Source organism: Carassius auratus, chromosome 22 (assembly GCF_003368295.1).
Source record: "Carassius auratus strain Wakin chromosome 22, ASM336829v1, whole genome shotgun sequence".
NCBI lineage: Eukaryota > Metazoa > Chordata > Actinopteri > Cypriniformes > Cyprinidae > Carassius > Carassius auratus.
In genome coordinates, this window is record NC_039264.1 from 28,497,462 (window position 1) to 28,514,530 (window position 17,069).

At 34.2% G+C, this 17,069-nt stretch overlaps 2 protein-coding genes across 2 annotated transcripts; one reads left to right on the forward strand and one right to left on the reverse strand.

Annotated features, from left to right (window-relative positions):
- LOC113040705 (SLAM family member 9-like) lies at positions 1-2,866 on the forward strand (the record flags this gene model as incomplete). The annotated part of the gene is made up of 3 exons (XM_026198976.1): positions 1-75; positions 581-901; positions 2,580-2,866. Coding segments are annotated over exons 1-3 (657 nt in total), but the record flags the coding sequence as incomplete, so codon positions are not given.
- Positions 2,867-7,325: 4,459 nt separating this feature from the next.
- Positions 7,326-15,120, reverse strand: LOC113040560 (uncharacterized). Its single transcript, XM_026198865.1, has 5 exons — positions 15,022-15,120; positions 13,525-13,848; positions 13,071-13,412; positions 12,553-12,669; positions 7,326-7,366 (listed from the first exon to the last, which is right to left on the reverse strand). Exons 1-5 carry the CDS (start codon positions 15,086-15,088, stop codon positions 7,326-7,328), a joined length of 891 nt encoding a protein of 296 aa, XP_026054650.1. The 5' UTR covers positions 15,089-15,120.
- Positions 15,121-17,069: the final 1,949 nt, after the last annotated feature.

Sequence of the window (17,069 nt, forward strand, 5' to 3'; positions counted from 1 at the left end):
TAGATCAGACTGAACAACTGAAGAAAATGTTTGACTTGTTTGTTCTGTTCTGTTTGTGCTGGTGCTGTCTGATGGGTAAGTAACACATGCATTTTACAGCTTTTTTTTCAGTTACTGTGTAATCATAATGGTTGCTACTGTTTAAACATACTGTATATAGCACTTTCATCTGCTTTAAATGCTTTTGAAGTGATCAAACAACTAAAGTCATGGAAATTAAATACTTATCTTTCTTCTCATATATCTCACCTTTCATTGTTGTGAGCTTTTGCTGTTGTTCTCAAATACGCATTGAAGCATTAAAGCCTGATTTCAGGCTTTGTAAACAATTAACAATCATCATCGCAGACCTGCAGGTAATAGATAGTCACGAAGGAAAAAAAGAGTAAAAAAGTGAATAAAAAACTAAGAAACGAAGGAAAATCCCACACATTACCAATACTTGCAAAAGTATCAAAAAGAGACATTTATTGACAACATTTTTGACAGTTTTTTTGATACTTTGCCATGTATTTGTATTGTACGGGATCTTCTTTTGTAAACAACCAGAAGCATTAATCTGACAAACTCTCTTCATCAGGTGTGTTTAGTGAGTCAGTGTCAGTGATGGAAGGAGATACTGTCACTCTAAACACTGATGTTACTGAAATACCTGAAGATGATGACATAGTGTGGACATTTAGAGACGACCAATCTCTCATAGGTGAAATCACCAGAGCTGCTGGAATCTTTAACACATCTGATGATGTTCCTGATGAGAGATTCAGAGACAGACTGAAGCTGGACAGACAAACTGGATCTCTGACCATCACAAACATCACAACTCAACACACTGGAGAATATAAACTAGAGATTAGTGGAGCTGAACTGACATCAAAAACATTCAGTGTTTCTGTCTACGGTGAGTAGAGAACCTTTTTGATGACATTTGCATATCTTGTTTTATTATAACAATACAACTTATGGTCAGGTGAAAGCATTTTTTTTTTCATCTAATCAACATTATCAACATTATATCACTCTTATTAATGTTATTATTGTTACAGTATAAGAGATTGCAGTTGACTTTGCTAGCTAAACTATTGTAATAATGTCATTCCACTATTGCACCGTACTGCCACTTGGCAACACATACGTTTGAACAATTCACCAAAACCTAATTTTAAAAACAATAATAACCTTATAATAAAAAAAAAAAAAAAAAAAAAAACCTGCATGTTATGTGATGTAACCAAAGATGCACTAAAAAGGTTCTCTTAAAGAGACAGTGGCAAGGAAATGAACACAAAGAGTATGTTCTCATATGACCACACCATGCAGTAGAGGGTTAAGAATGAGGAGCCTATAAAAAGGCATAGTATGTCCTCTTTAAAACTTATGCCTAATTTGACCTATAAAGCAATTTGAATGTTAATATTTACAGTCGTTTTAGGGTGTTCTTTTGGGTGAAAAAACTAAGTTTTAAAACTGGATGTAACTTTACACAGAAAAGGTTAGTACGCTGTTTTTGTAATGTTTTTCTTCTTATATGTTTGTTACACTCTTAAAAATAAAGGTGCTTCATGATGCCATTGAATATATATATATATATGTATAAACATTTAAACATATGAATGTTTTTTTTTTTTTTTTTTAATGGTTCAATAAAGAACCTTTAACTTCTGAAGAACCTTTCTGTTTCACAAAAGATTATTTGTGGTGAAAGAAGATTCTTCAGATTAAAAAAAGTAAGAAAGAGATGGTTCTTTAAAGAGTAACTAAAGCCTAAACCAACTTTTTTTTAGTTAATGATCTGTAAGAATGGGGCTTTATTCATTCTGTTCATTGTTTCAAGTAACTTTTTTGACATTTGAGTATAAAGTGTTTTAATTCTACAAAATATGGTGTAAAAACATCTGAGTGCTCCCCTCTTCAGGTTGAATGGTGGCTACTGCAGTTGATTTTTCCTATTGGATGTTGCGGTAGCAAGTGACGTAAGCAGTTTCCAGCTCACCACGCCCCTTGCTACGAGTTACCACGCCCCTGGCAGTATAAAACCATCTTGTTCCGTCAAAATCACTGTAGTGAGTCAGGAGTTGGAACTGCGAGTAAAACGACCAGGATAAACTATTATAGCATCTATTTAGCATAGCAATTATATAGTTATTTGGATATTCAAGTTTAGATTTATAGATTTATCTATATTTAGTACAGTGGTCAGGATGGTACGTAGGTGTGTTGCTGGTTGCATCTCATGTTCACGCCCCACCCACTCAGCCCCACCCTCGGTTCATCCCCTCTATCTCCGCTGTGATCTGCCCACTTTTCTGCATTTTTCAAATATTGTCAGTGGGTGGACCAGGTTACCCTTTAAAGAACTTTTGACTGAATGGTTCTTCTATGACATCGCTGTGAAGAACCTTTTAAAGAACCTTTATTTTTAAGAGTGTATATGCGGTTATATTGAAAGGTGAAGTAATTTACCTTTACATTTGTGGGTTAATTTGTGTTGTAATCAACATTATACCACAAGCACTGTTTATTGTCAGCACTCTACAGCAATTATTTCTTATTAATATTTATCAATTTCATGTTTCCAGCTCCTCTGCCCACTCCTGTCATTACCAGAGACTGTTCATCATCATCTTCATCATCTTCATCATCTTCATTCTCATCACAGCAGAATTGTTCATTGTTGTGTTCAGTGGTGAATGTGGGTCATGTGACTCTCTCCTGGTACAAAGGAAACAGTTTATTGTCCAGCATCAGTGTGTCTGATCTCAGCATCAGTCTCTCTCTACCTCTGGAGGTGGAATATCAGGAGAAAAACAGCTACAGCTGTGTGATCAACAATCCCATCACAAACCAGACCACACATCTCAACATCACTCAACTCTGTCACACATGTTCAGGTATGCTAGTATTGACATTAACTTTAATTTACTTTACACTATATCTCACAGTTCTACAGTGCTGGTGTATGATAGTGACTGTTTTAGATCTGACAGACAGATTCAGTCACACTAACCGCTCATTTTGTTCATTACAGATCAGAGTCTACCTTTATCTTATTTAGCGGTGATCTCTGTTTCTGTTGCTGGATCTCTGTTTATTGTGGCTGCAGTCGTGATCTTCTGGATCTACAAGAAATATAGAAACACTGAACAAGAAGGCAAGTGTAAAAACAAGTGTTCACTAAATAATTGATTGAATTCTCCTAATTCCTGTAGTGAGCATCTTCTAGTTAAACAAATTGAAAACAATCATGTTTAGATATCAGGATTGGCGGTTCCAGTGGATTGCACTGTTGTGAGAAAACTACTGTATATGTTTACAGGGGTTTCATTTGCACACACACACACAAACAATTCAAACAATGTTAAAAACAAATTTTGAAGGTCACTTTTAGCACATTTACAACAATATTTGTCAACTTTAGAGATATTTTAAATAGTTAAATATAAATATTAAATCTTACACCTAAATGTTAAATGTTGAATCTAAATGCTAAATCTAAACCTAAATGTTAAATCTAAATTTTAAATGTAAATGCAAATCTAAATCTAAATCTAAATGTTAAATATAAATCAAAATGTTAAATATAAATCTAAATCTAAATGCTAAATCTAAAACTAAATGTTAAATCTAAATATTAAATGTAAATGTTAAATCTAAATGTTAAATCTAAATGTTAAATCTAAATGTTAAATGTAAATGTTAAATCTAAATATTAAATCTAAATTGAAATGTAAATGTTAAATCTAAATTTTAAATGTAAATGTAAATGTAAATCTAAATGTTAAATCTAAATCAAAATCTTAAATCTAAATCTAAATCTAAATGTTAAATATACATTTAAATCTAAATGTTAAATGTAAATCTAAATGTTAAATCTAAATATTAAATCTAAATATTAAATCTAAATGTTAAATCTCAATCTAAATGTTGAATCTAAATGTTTTGTGTAAAAGTAAATATTTAGCTAATATGCAAATTCAAAAAGTGCCAAAATAAAAGCTCAATGAGGTCAGTGTGTGTGCATCGTGTCAAATAAGTAACTAATAAAAACCATCTCATCCGAGGAAATTGACTTTTGGACATGGATTATCGTGATAATGACTACCTAAAATAATAAACACATTTGGAGAAACTGTATTTGAAGAGTAGGCTAGTGTCACTATTAAACAATTTAAACATTGTTTGAAGCTAAATGTGACAAAATGTTGCTGTTATTTTCAGCGTGAGTTGCTTTACAAATGGTGCCCCATACTGACAGCCCTAATAACAATCTTAGAAGAACCAGATCTAGTTAACACCAGAGATGTATAGTAACGAAGTAGAACTACTTCACTACTGTACTTAAGTACTAAAACGCGGTATCTGTACTTTACTAGAGTATTATTTTTTCCCCTACTTCCACTTTTACTTCAGTACATATTTTCGATGAGTTTAATACTTTTACTCCGATATTTTTTTATGTGCTGCATCGTTACTCGTTACAATTATAAAAATGTTACGAATCATTCCATTACAGACCCACATTACCACTGCCAGAACTGTAGATGGCAGGTTTGATGAAGCTGGCACATCATTGAGCGAATCAAGTGATTAAGAAGACTGCGCGTGCTGACTGAACTGCTGTGAAGAGAGAGATGAAAACAGTTCACCGATTCTTTTGCGCTCGACGTAATGACGTCATTGGCGATGACTGCAAGCCTTCGGTTTACATCGCTCATAACATTAGCACAGAATCAGTTCAGAATCAATCACCAAAAGAATCAGTTTGGTTCCGACGCTATGTGAATCTGTTTGCTTCACGCTGAATCACACATGCGCAGTATCATCAGCTCCTCGGTTCTCGAATCGGACACGGATTCGTAAACGGTTCTTGACTCGTGAACGAGTCAGTCTGTTGTTCGTTATCTGGCTCGGCTCGGTGTTCATCTTCAGTTCTCTCTTCAAATCAGTTCAAATCAGTCAGTCTACTGTTTGAGTAAATGAATTACTCCGGGATATTGGTTTGTTTTAACTCATAGGTCGTGTCAGCCACATAGAACAAGTTAACAGCTTAAGTCATTTGTGGATTAATGCGTATTGGAGACGTGAACCATTTAAAACGATTCAGTTCGATTTGGTGAACTGTTTCAAAAAGATCCAGTTACATCTAATGATGATATTTTAAACTGTGTTCCAAAAATAAACGGAGGTCTTACGGGTTTGAAACAACATGAGGGTAAGTTATCAATGACATAATTTTGCAAATTGGGCGAAATCTGTTTTTTGTTTAAAAAAGTTACAGTCAAAGGAATTGCGATTGTCCTTTAGGTTAATCATTTGAAATAGTAAAAGCAATATGTTCAAACTTTTGACTACTTTCTTTAATAGCTACATAACAAAATACTTGTACTTTTACTTTAAGTACTTGAGTAGTGAATTTTAAAATAGACTACTTGCAATACTTAAGTACAAAAAAATTTGAATACTTTACTACTTCTACTTAAGTGTGGTGCTTAAAGAGCACTTCAACTTCTACTCAAGTCACTTTTTTGATAGAGCACTTGTACTTTTACTCAAGCATGGGTCTTTAGTACTATCTCTGGTTAACACTGAGTTTTGTTGTTTTAATCCATCTATTATTGCTGTTGAAACAGTTCAGACTTGTGATGACGAGACAATTTACACTGAGCCAGTGTTCTTCAAAAGAAATTCACATAAATCGGTAAGAGAATTTAACCATGTCTCATGTGTCTTTATATCATTTCAGCAGTGATTCAGATATAGATGTAGATCTTTTTTTTTCACCATATAAAAAACATTGACATTAAAAACATTGAAGGAAACACTTTCCAAGTGTTTGTTTGTCCTTGACAATCAATGTAAAGATAATTTGTTTGTTGACAATTAAAGACCAGAGAGCTAAATTTTAATTTAGGAAATCTATTCTATTTTCCCCTAAATTTTGTTAGCCATTTTTTTCCTGGATTCTATGTTTTATAATTCAAATCAAATTTACCATAAAACATTGTCTTATTAAATTAATAAAACCTTTAACAGTTGAATCAATCTTGAAATATTAGACCACTTAATTGAAATGTAATTAAGTGAAAACCAAAAAAAAAAAAGAAAAAAAAAATTACATTGTATTATACAATAGTAATGTATTTTGGTCATAATCTCTTCAAGTTAAACCAGACCTTTTTTTGAAGGGTTGTTGTGAAAGACTTTGACTTTCAGTTTCAGTTCGTGTTTGACCATAGTTTTTCTCAGAGTGAAGCTTGTGAAGTGACCCTCACAGAAGCTCTGGAGAGAAGTTAATTTGATATATTTGTTTTAGACTAATATGCCTTCATCTTGTGGAAACAGCTTCTCCAAACTTTGGCCAAGTGGAGATAAGAGCCTTCTGAGGCAAAATCCCAAGTTTAATGAACTTGCTGTAATGCTAACAGCAAATTCTAAAAAGTGAAGTGACATACAGCCAAGTATGGTGACCCATACTCAGCATTTAACCCATCCAACCCATTAACCCATTAACTCACTCAACAGTGTTGGGGGTAACGCATTACAAGGTTACTTTTTTCAAGTAACTAGTAACTTGTGCTGTGTGAACATGAAGTTTTAGAATGTGACTGTGCATTAATTCATCCCACTCACAAAAAAATGAAATACAAATATTTTGTATTTCTCAAAATTAATTAAAACAGTGAAATGCAAACTCAGAATAGTACACAAACCTGCAATAATTCTACATGTTAAATAACACAAATGTATCTAATGCCATTGTATTAACTAATGTCATTGCATGCTGACCTTTGATGATCCAGTTCAACCATACTAATAAGCAAAAATGACTTTAGAAAAACTATCAATTGTGCTTCATTGTTTTTGTTTTGTTTTGTTTTTTTATTGCTGAAGAGTGTTGAACCTTATTTAAAAAAGTAACGCAAAAGTAATATAATGCATTACATTCCATAAAAAGTAACGAAGTAACATAAGTTAGTTACTTTTTTAGGGAGTAACACAATATTTTAATGCATTACAATTAACTTTCTCAAACACTGTCACTCAACAATAATGTATACAGTTTGTATGGGTCCTAGTGCATGTGGGTATTAAGGGAAATTAAAAGGTGGATAAGATAACAAAAGAAGCCCTGATCGAGAGCACATAGATATATAAATCACACTTAGCAAATCAGAAATTAAATTTATCTTGATTGAGCTTTATATATATATATATATATATATATATATATATATATATATATATATATATATATATACATATATATATATATATATATACAGTAGCTTATATAAATTAACATCCCAATGAATTCACAACTCAGTCTAGAAGATGGCTGTAATGTTTGCAAACCGCCAAGAAAAACCTAAAGAGGTAGAACAAGACAAAACAATAAAATAAATACAATAAAATGAAAAAACAGAACACTTAGGAGAATCAGCAGTTAAAATCAATGTAAAATTTACTCTTGTGTTTTATTTAAAAAAAAAAAAATCAGTGTTTACAATAACTCGAACAGCATAAGATGTGACACTCACCAGCTCAGATGATATTTTTGGCTTAATCTGAATTTTCCATCTTTCTTTATTCATTGATTCCATCTGTTCTGAAATGCCCTGTAATGTATTCAGACCTGAATGTCCTGTAATGTTGGTGTACCTCTCGGAAAAGCTTTTCTCTGACTTCTGCTGAGCCCATGAGCCCATTGAGTTTTAACAGACTGCGTTGCATGCCGTGTATTTGATGGGAATAAGGAAATCATGTATTCATGGGGAAACGTTATGTATGGGGCGGCCTCCTCTGAGCTATAATTGACTGGTCATACTGCCAGACATTTTTTTTTTCTCCTCAGGTCTTTGATGAATAGAAAGTTCAGAAGAACATAATTTATTTGAAATAGAAATATTTTGTAACAATATGAATGTTTACTGTCATGTTTGATCAGTTTTGCATCCACGCTGAATAAAAGTATGAACTTACATGAATAAACAAAACTCTTACTCAACACAAGCCGGGTACAGGTTAGTGTATCACAGATTCCACAAAAAAAAGAAAAAAGAAAAAGGAGCACAACTTTGTTTGGCCTAATAATAATAAATGTTTCTTGAGCATATTAGAAAAATAAATCAGCATATTAGAATGATTTATGAAGGATCGTGTGACACTTAAGACTGGAGTAATGATGCTGAAAAATCAACTTTGCATCAGAATAATAAATTATATTTGAACCTGCATTCACATAGAAATTTGTTATTTAAACTGCAATAATATTTTACAATATTAATGTTTCTATCCATATATGCAACCTTGGTGAGAATATAACAAAATAAGGAACTAAAAAGTCTTAATTATTCTAAGCTTTGTTACCAAAGTATATTGTGTTATTTTTTATGTGTATTATTTTTATAATTTTTGACAGAATGGTGAAGAGGAAGAACGTGTTGAGTTTGCACCTACCGCCTTGAGAAGTGAGAAACTTTCATCAAACACATCGAGTTCGGAATCTGTTGGCTTTAGGAATTCATGAGGATCTCCACATGTGTCATTAACATAAAATACACAGAAAAAAATAAAAATGTGGGGACATCCCATAGGCGTAATGGTTTTTATTCTGTAGAAACTGTATATTCTATGGCCCTACACCAACCCTACACCTGACCCTAACCCTCACAGGAAACTTTGTGCATTTTTACTTTCTCAGAAAAACTCATTCTGTATGATTTATAAGCGTTTTGAAAAATGGGGACATGGGTTATGTCCTCATAAGTCACCCTCTCCTTGTAATGTGTCATACCCATGTCATTATACAGAGTTGTGTCCTGATATGTCACAAAAACAAGCACGCACACATACACACACACACACCTGGAGCCCATTGTTCTTGGCTATATATTCTTCACTCTCTGTCTGGCTGGATTAATGTTAATTGTGATTTGTTGGTTGTTGTTTGTCCTTCGTGTTTTACATTCCGGTTTCTTCTGAATCGTGTCCCTGTTGTTAGGTTCTGTTTTGTTTTTGCCTAGTTGGCCTTTTTGTTCTCATTTATTAAAGCTGCAGTCGGTAACTTTTGACGCTCTAGCGGTTAATAAACAGAACTGCTTGCGTCCTGCGGAAGAACATCGTAGCCGGAACTACTTCTCTCTGTTTATATCTATGAAGAATCACAAAGGTACTGGGTTACTCCGCCGCGGTATCCCCGAAGCAATCTAAAATAGTCTGAATATAAACACTTATTATAGGTGCACCCTAGTGATTCAGGACAAGCTAAAAACACGGTTTGGAAAATGGATTCATGGTGTACTCGCTTATTATATTCATTTTTCTACATTTTGAACACAAACAAAGTTACGGACCGCAGCTCTGATTGGTTGTTTTCTTACCGGGAGCGATGGAGTTTCTGCAAATGGCAATAGGAGCACCGGGAGGATCCAGAGGAGCTTGATTTTTTCACAGATTATCTGTCTCATATTCTACTGTCAGGACATAATGACAGGTTCAACAAATATGTAAAAAATATATTTTTACAAAAGTTACCTACTGCAGCTTTAAATAGTAATTTCTTCCCTGCACTTGGACCCAGACCCTGTTCTTTCTTTGGCGGTCTCTATCGCTCCGTGACAGCTATTTTTTTTTCCTTGGTGAACAGAAGAGACTAATACAAAATAGAAAAAAAAAAAAAAAAAAATTGATGTAAAGTTGCTTTGCAATGATTCGTATCGTAAAAAGCGCATTACAAATAAACTTGAATTGAATCGAACAATAGTTAAAGTGAACTTCAAACTGGCTCTGAATTTTTCTGTTATTTTCAATGCCCTCCTTAAGTATTGGAACAGTGAAGACAAAATTGCTTTCTCTGCTGTGGAGTCAAGACATTTGCAAATATGATTAAAAGATGAATATGTAACAAAACTAAAGAATGTCACATTTTATTATTAGGTCTTTTGACACATACATGTCTTACCAAAAAAAAAGGACAGCACTTTTAGAATTCATACAACTATTTGATGTGAACATAAGTACTGGAACAGCTGAATTTAAGGCAGATGTAAAAGATTAAAAGTTAATATTTAGTTGCAGATCCCTGGCCTGCAATCAGAGCAGTGAGTCTGCAACCCATAGACATCGGCAGTAAAACTTAATAATGAAATGTGACATTCTGTTGTTGTGTTTGGACAATAGTTAACGTTGGTCAATTTCTTTGAAAGCAACATATAATTAATTATCATTCTTTAACTTACTATTATAATTATAATATCATAATACAATATGCCTAAATCTTAAAAGAGTTTTTCAGATTTTTTGTTATTTTCTATGACAGTGTTCTCTGATAGAAAATGAAACTCACAGAATCCAGCTGGTGTAAATGATATCAGATCTGTTTTTAATTGCATTTATCACAAGCATACAAACATTTTTTTTTAAAGTTCCTTTTCTAGTTTCATTTACATGCAAAGTTAAAGAAACCAAAACTATGTCAGAAATGTTCTGTGCTAAAAATTGTAAACATTAATGAAATTATAATCCATGACCGGTTCTTACTTGCAATAATAGATCCCAACACAGGCTTCTGAGAGGAGTTTGGCTTTTCACAGTATTTTAGCTCTTCAAAAACATTCACAAAAACAGCAAATCATCTTCATCACACAGTTATGATAATTGCTCACAGTGTACATTTATTTCATAGCTTGAGCCTAAAGTTCAGTCATCACAAAATGAAATCAGCCACTTCCAATGAAACCATTAAATAAATGATTCTGTGACTCACATGTTCAGTGATTCGGCATCAAAACTAAAGGTATGTTTCAACCCATGCAACAATTCTAGTGTTTTATTATTCAGATTCTTGAATCTTGAAACTTGTTTTAATAACATATCCTAGATTACACTCAAACTGATTTGAGTAGATTTCTTTATTATAAAAAATACTATTTTGCATACCTGTAGCTAAAACAAAATGTATATATCACGTTTATTCCTATTTTAACCTCTTAACTGTCACCCATCCCCCCCCCCCCCGAACATACACATTAAAAGTACATGATTCAATCTTAAACCACTTGAAAAAGCATAATTTTGATATGTTACAAAATTATTATTATTATTTTTTTTTTACTAAAACACAATTTTAGTAATGTCACAGTTGTTTTAATATATATTATGTCATAAAGCAAAAAAAAAAAAAAAAAAGACAATATATATTCTTTATCAACTGATAAATAAATGGCCTATTCGCAAGGAGATGTTGTATTTCAAAAACAACTGCAGAAACATGTTATAAGTGGTCCATTTAGTCTGTTTTATATGCTTTATAATTTTCCAATAGAGAGAAATTTGTTCAGGCTTGAAATGACATGCGAACCTCGGGGCAATTATATTAAAGAGAATTACCAAATATGGTTCAGATATGCAAGCAGTCACTGTCAAAACATCATTCAAGTAATTTACCGATACCTTAAAAAAAAAAAAAAAAAAATCATTATTTTCAATGTCAACAGTCAGAGTCTAAATGCAAAAAAGTGCCCAATATAAGTGATCGGAAAAAGCAACCTAATTAGGTATTTCACATTTGTTTATGCATACATATGACAGTCAAACCTGAGTCGTCATTCATTAATAAAAAAAAATATAATTATTCATTAATAAAAAAAAATTACAACAATACTAATCTCCATCCATATCCATGAGTTTTATCACCAAGGCCATATGTAAATCTTTTTCACAGAGGTCCCCAGGAGAAACAACTACCGTCCAAATCAGGCTTAAGTCTTGGTATCAGCATCAGCACACCTGTGTTTCTAACGTTGTGATGACTGTTTGCGTGCAGTAGATGCACATTTGGGAACTTTTTTTTAGCCAGTTAGCCTATACAATTTACATTTATTCATTTAGCTGACGCTTTTATCCAAAGCGACTTACAATTGCTAGATATGTCAGAGGTCACACGCCTCTGGAGCAACTAGAGGTTGAGTGTCTTGTTCAGACACATTGGTGTCTCACAGTGGATTCAAACCCGGGTCTCTCACACCAAAGGCATGTTTCTTATCCACTGCGCCAACACCACCACAATGTATATGTTTGAAAACCACCGAAACTGACCCCAAACCAGCCCAAATTTTGTCCAAGCTAAATTTTACCCGCACCATCACATTCAAAACCGCTCAGTTGGGCGGGAACCTTTACCACATGGGTTTACATAAGGAAGACTTAATCACTCTAGCATTCCTAGTGGAGAGAAAGAAAACTGCCAACAAAATTCTTATTAACTCACTCATGCCTGGCCCACACTGGGCAATCATGGGATTAATCGTTGGGACTGCGGTGAGGCCAAAGCTGAGGGCCTTGCACTGGGTCTGTTTAGGTTTGGGGTGGGCTGGCCCAAGCCAACTATTTCCCTGCTAAGAGACTGATATGGCCCCGCAAGGACATGATTGCATGGACAGTCACTCCCTGCTTTGGTCTTGGTGGTCTACAAAAGTGACTACAACATCACTTCACACTAATGTTCTTCCAGAAAGTTTTCTTTTTTTCTTTTTTTAAATCGGCCATGTTTACAGCCCCTTCTGCTAGAGTGCTTTAACCATGCAACAGTTGCAGCCACCAGCAGGACAAGAGCAACAACAGCATATACAGCACATATTCCTGCATTAAGACCTGAAGACATACTTGATTCTGTAAGCAAAAAGAAACAGTGAATAGTATTAGTGACCAGAATCATTTTTTCAGATTTTTGTACATCTTTCTAACTCTGGTCAACAGTATTATGTTATTGATTTAACTGATAAATGACGCCATCTGGTGTTCTTCTGAAGAACAGCTGCTAAAACAGCATCACAAGCAGCAGTGTTCAGAGGACGACTGACTGTGTGACACATTGGTTAACTTTAGTCAAAATGTATATAAAAAAAATAATAAAAACAGTCCACAATGAAAACAAATACTTGGTTGAATTAAGTATACTGTATATATATATATATATATATATATATATATATATATATATATATATATATATATATATATATATATATATATATATATCAATTAGAGAGAGAGAAAAAAAAGACACTTACCAACGACAGTGACACTGAATTTCTCTACGCTGATGATGCTGATGCGGTGTCGGTGGCTGATGCTGTGGACGATCTTTACTTTGTATTCTCCAGAGTGTGTGTTTGTGGTGTTCATGATGGTCAGAGACCCAGTTTGATTATTCATCTCCAGTCTGTCTCTGAATCTCTCATGATCTGTACAGATCTTACTCTGATCTCTGGTGATTTCAGCGAAGGGAATGTCACTAAAATGCCACGTCATCACATGATTTGGGTTTTTTATTACACCAGGATGTAAAATGAGAGATTCTCCCTCCTTCACTGACTTACTCTTCACTTTATCTCTCTCATTAGCAGGAACACCTGAAACACAAAGCAACAAAGCTGATTGTAGCTCAATCTTGGTGAAAAAAATACCATAAACTTAATGAGAGACCTATGTATGTGTTTTCTTGCTAAATGTGATATGACTTACTATGAACAGCAACGTTGAAGATCTTGTGAATGACTCTTCTGCTGATGATCTGTAGTTTATAAACTCCAGCGTCTGTGGTTCTGATGTCTGTGATGGTGAGATCACCCGTCTGACTGTCCAGCTTCAGTCTGTCTCTGAATCTCTCTTTACACTGATCAAGTGTACAGATCTTACTCTGATCTCCAGTGATTTGAGCGATGAGAGTCTTATTACAATACCATCTAATTCTGTCTTGATGGTTCATCTTAACATCGGTGTGTAGAGTGACTGAATGTCCCTCCATCACATTTGCTGTCATGCCATCTGTTTCAACACCGGACGCATCTGAAGAAGAAATAAACAGGCCATAAAAACATGATTCCTACTGATCATACAGAGTAGAAGTAGGAGCATGTAAACAAACAACACATGGGGACATTTCACACTAATACATTTTCATTCCACTGTGCTACATCTCTAGTGTTTTACATGTACACACGAATTAGACAGATGTGTTCTGCTGGTCCAATCAAACCAGCTGTTCATGATGATCTGCTGATGATCACACTGAGCATCAGAATGGGGAAGAAAGGTGATTTACATAAGATCAGAATGGGAAATATGGGAAAAAAACAAACAAACAAAAAAACCCAGGTTATTTCCAAAACCAGAAAATAATCCTCACGTGACTTCTCTGACCTCAATCACAATAGATCTGACAACACTATAGGACAATTTTTATAAAAAGTACAGCTATCCCAGAATATAGCTCTAACTGCACTGGGGAACCAGGCCAAAGACAATTCAGTTAAGAATTACAGCTACCTGACAACTACCGTAAGTGAGTCTCACTCTGAGTTGGATGACATTTTTGCTGTTGTTTGGAATATTTAATACTCAGAAGCATACAAATGTTAAGCCTGCAAGTAAAAGGAACCTTAGCTGTGATTCATTTAATTAGTTAATTCTTCACAGGAAGAAATGTGATTACTGAGCATCAGAATAGTAAAGCAAGTTGTGAAAATGGCTACTTTTAGAAATGATTACGTAAGTGTGTCGTCTGCTACAAAAACACAAATTTGTGAAAACAGTGTTCAGTCTATAAGAATGTATAGTTAAATTAAATTAATGCATTTAGCAGACACTTTTATCCAAAGCGACTCACATTGCATTCAGGCTAACAGGTTTTTCCTAACATGTATTCCCTGGGATTTGAACCCCCACCAATTAAACACTATTTATAATTTGTTTATGTTTGCGTTTACAAAAGAAACACTGGCATAGTGAAAAACAAAACCACTAATGAATAATATTATTGGGTGGACAAAGTTATCTTGCTCACAGTGTGCAAGTATTTTTAAAGCTAAACAGCACATTATAAGGTAGTTTAAACTAGCGATGGACATTTTAGCATTTACACTTCATAATACTTTGTGAATGTACTCCACAATGTAACCATATTAAACTGTATTCTAAAACTGCAAAAGAAAAGGCACCGATTGGCTAAGTTACACTCACCAGTGACAGTAATGCTGAATCTCTTAATTCTGATGATGCTGTGGTGAGGATGGATGTGGCTGTTCATCTGTAGTTTATAAAGTCCAGCGTCTGTGGTTGTGATATTTGTGATGGTCAGAGATCCAGTCTGATTGTCCCGCTTCAGTCTGTCTCTGAATCTCTCTTTACACTCATCATTTGTACAGATCTTACTCTGATCTCCAGTGATTTCAGTGATGAAAATGTCATTAAAATGCCACGTCATCACATCATCTGTGTTTTTTATTACACCAGGATCTAAAGTGACAGGTTCTCCCTCCTTCACTGACTTTGTCTTCATTGTATCTGTCTCTGCACCTGGAACATCCGGAACACAATCCAACAGTTGATTATAGGACATTTTTAGGAAAAGTAAAACTATAGAGCATGCCTGTGTAGCATCACATGCTTAGGATCCTGTCCCAGTCATGGGATGGGATTTATGTGAATTACAGCATCTGAGGACCATGCACTTTTGGGGCAAAAAAAAATAAAAATGTTGCAGGTTAAATGACTCACCACGAACTGCAATACTGAATATCTTTTGAATGACTCTTCTCCTGAAGATCTGCAGTTTATAAAATCCAGAGTCTGTGGTTCTGATGTTCATTATGGTCACATCACCACTTTGACTGTCCAGCTTCAGTCTGTCTCTGAATCTCTCTTTACACTGTTCATCTGTACAGATCTTACTCTGCTCTCCAATCAGTTGAGCGATGCGAGTGTCATTAAAATACCATTTCAGTCTGTCTTGTTGGTTTGTCTCAACACCAGTGTGTAGAGTGACTGAATCTCCCTCCTTCACGGAAAATGAGACTCCATCGGTCTCAACACCAGAAGCACCTGAATGAACAGATAATTATAAATCATTTCTGGTATAGTGTGTTAACAATATAGAAAGGAAAAGTGATATGAAACCATATTTTCTAAAGATGTTAATGATTATACTGATGACTAAAAGCATGGCTAAAAGCTAAAGCTAGGAAGCAAAGCTACAAGCTAAAAGATAAAAGCAAACTAAAAGTGTACTAAAAGCTGGAATGACTGATAGCAAAAGCAAAGCTAAAACTAAAAGCTAAAGCAGACATGACTGATAGCAAAAGCAAAGCTAAAACTAAAAGCTAAAGCAGACATGACTGATAGCAAAAGCAAAGCTAAAACTAAAAGCTAAAGCAGACATGACTGATAGCAAAAGCAAAGCTAAAACTAAAAGCTAAAGCAGACATTACTGATAGCAAAAGCTTAACAAAAGCTAAAGCAGACATGACTAATAGCAAGAGCTAAGAAGCATAGCTAAAAGCTAAAATCAGGCATGACTAATAGCAGAAGCATAGCTAAAAACTAAAAACCAAATTTGAGCATGTGGTCCGAATTTTCCCGCTCTTGCAGGGTCTAAATAGAAGATGTGCGCGTGGACAGTAATGCATCACGCATCACTCAGCTTGTTTGCCAACTGTCAATAAAAACGCATAGCGTATTTCATTCCCTTGGAATTATAAAGTTATATCTGATATTTTTGTCAAAATTGAGCTATTCATGTATTCTTATTCTGTGTCAATGTATTTAGGTATGTGATAGATTTTTTAATGTTGTTTACATTATGGGACTTTTTATAAAAAAAAAAAAAAACACACACAAAAAAAAAACAATAAGGTTCTATCTACTCAGTCGAATGGAACTCAAAACCTTTGAAGCTCAATATCTCAAAACTACTTGGAATGCAGAAAGAACCTTATAATTCCAAGGGGACTATTTAGTTAAAATAGTTTTGCCATTTATGTGCTCTTAAAGTATCATTTCTAAAAAATGAGGAAGCAACGCAAATAAGAGGAACACACACACACACAAAAAACATAAAAATCAATACACTGTAGGTAGAAATCACAAGTTAACTAGCCTACTGTGTATTAGAGACTTTGGTGTTTATGTAGTATTTTTAAATATCCTTTTAAGAACATATTAAATGGTAACACTGACACCTTGGAAGGTCTTTGCTTGAGTTAACTGCTTAATTAATTTTACTTTATTTT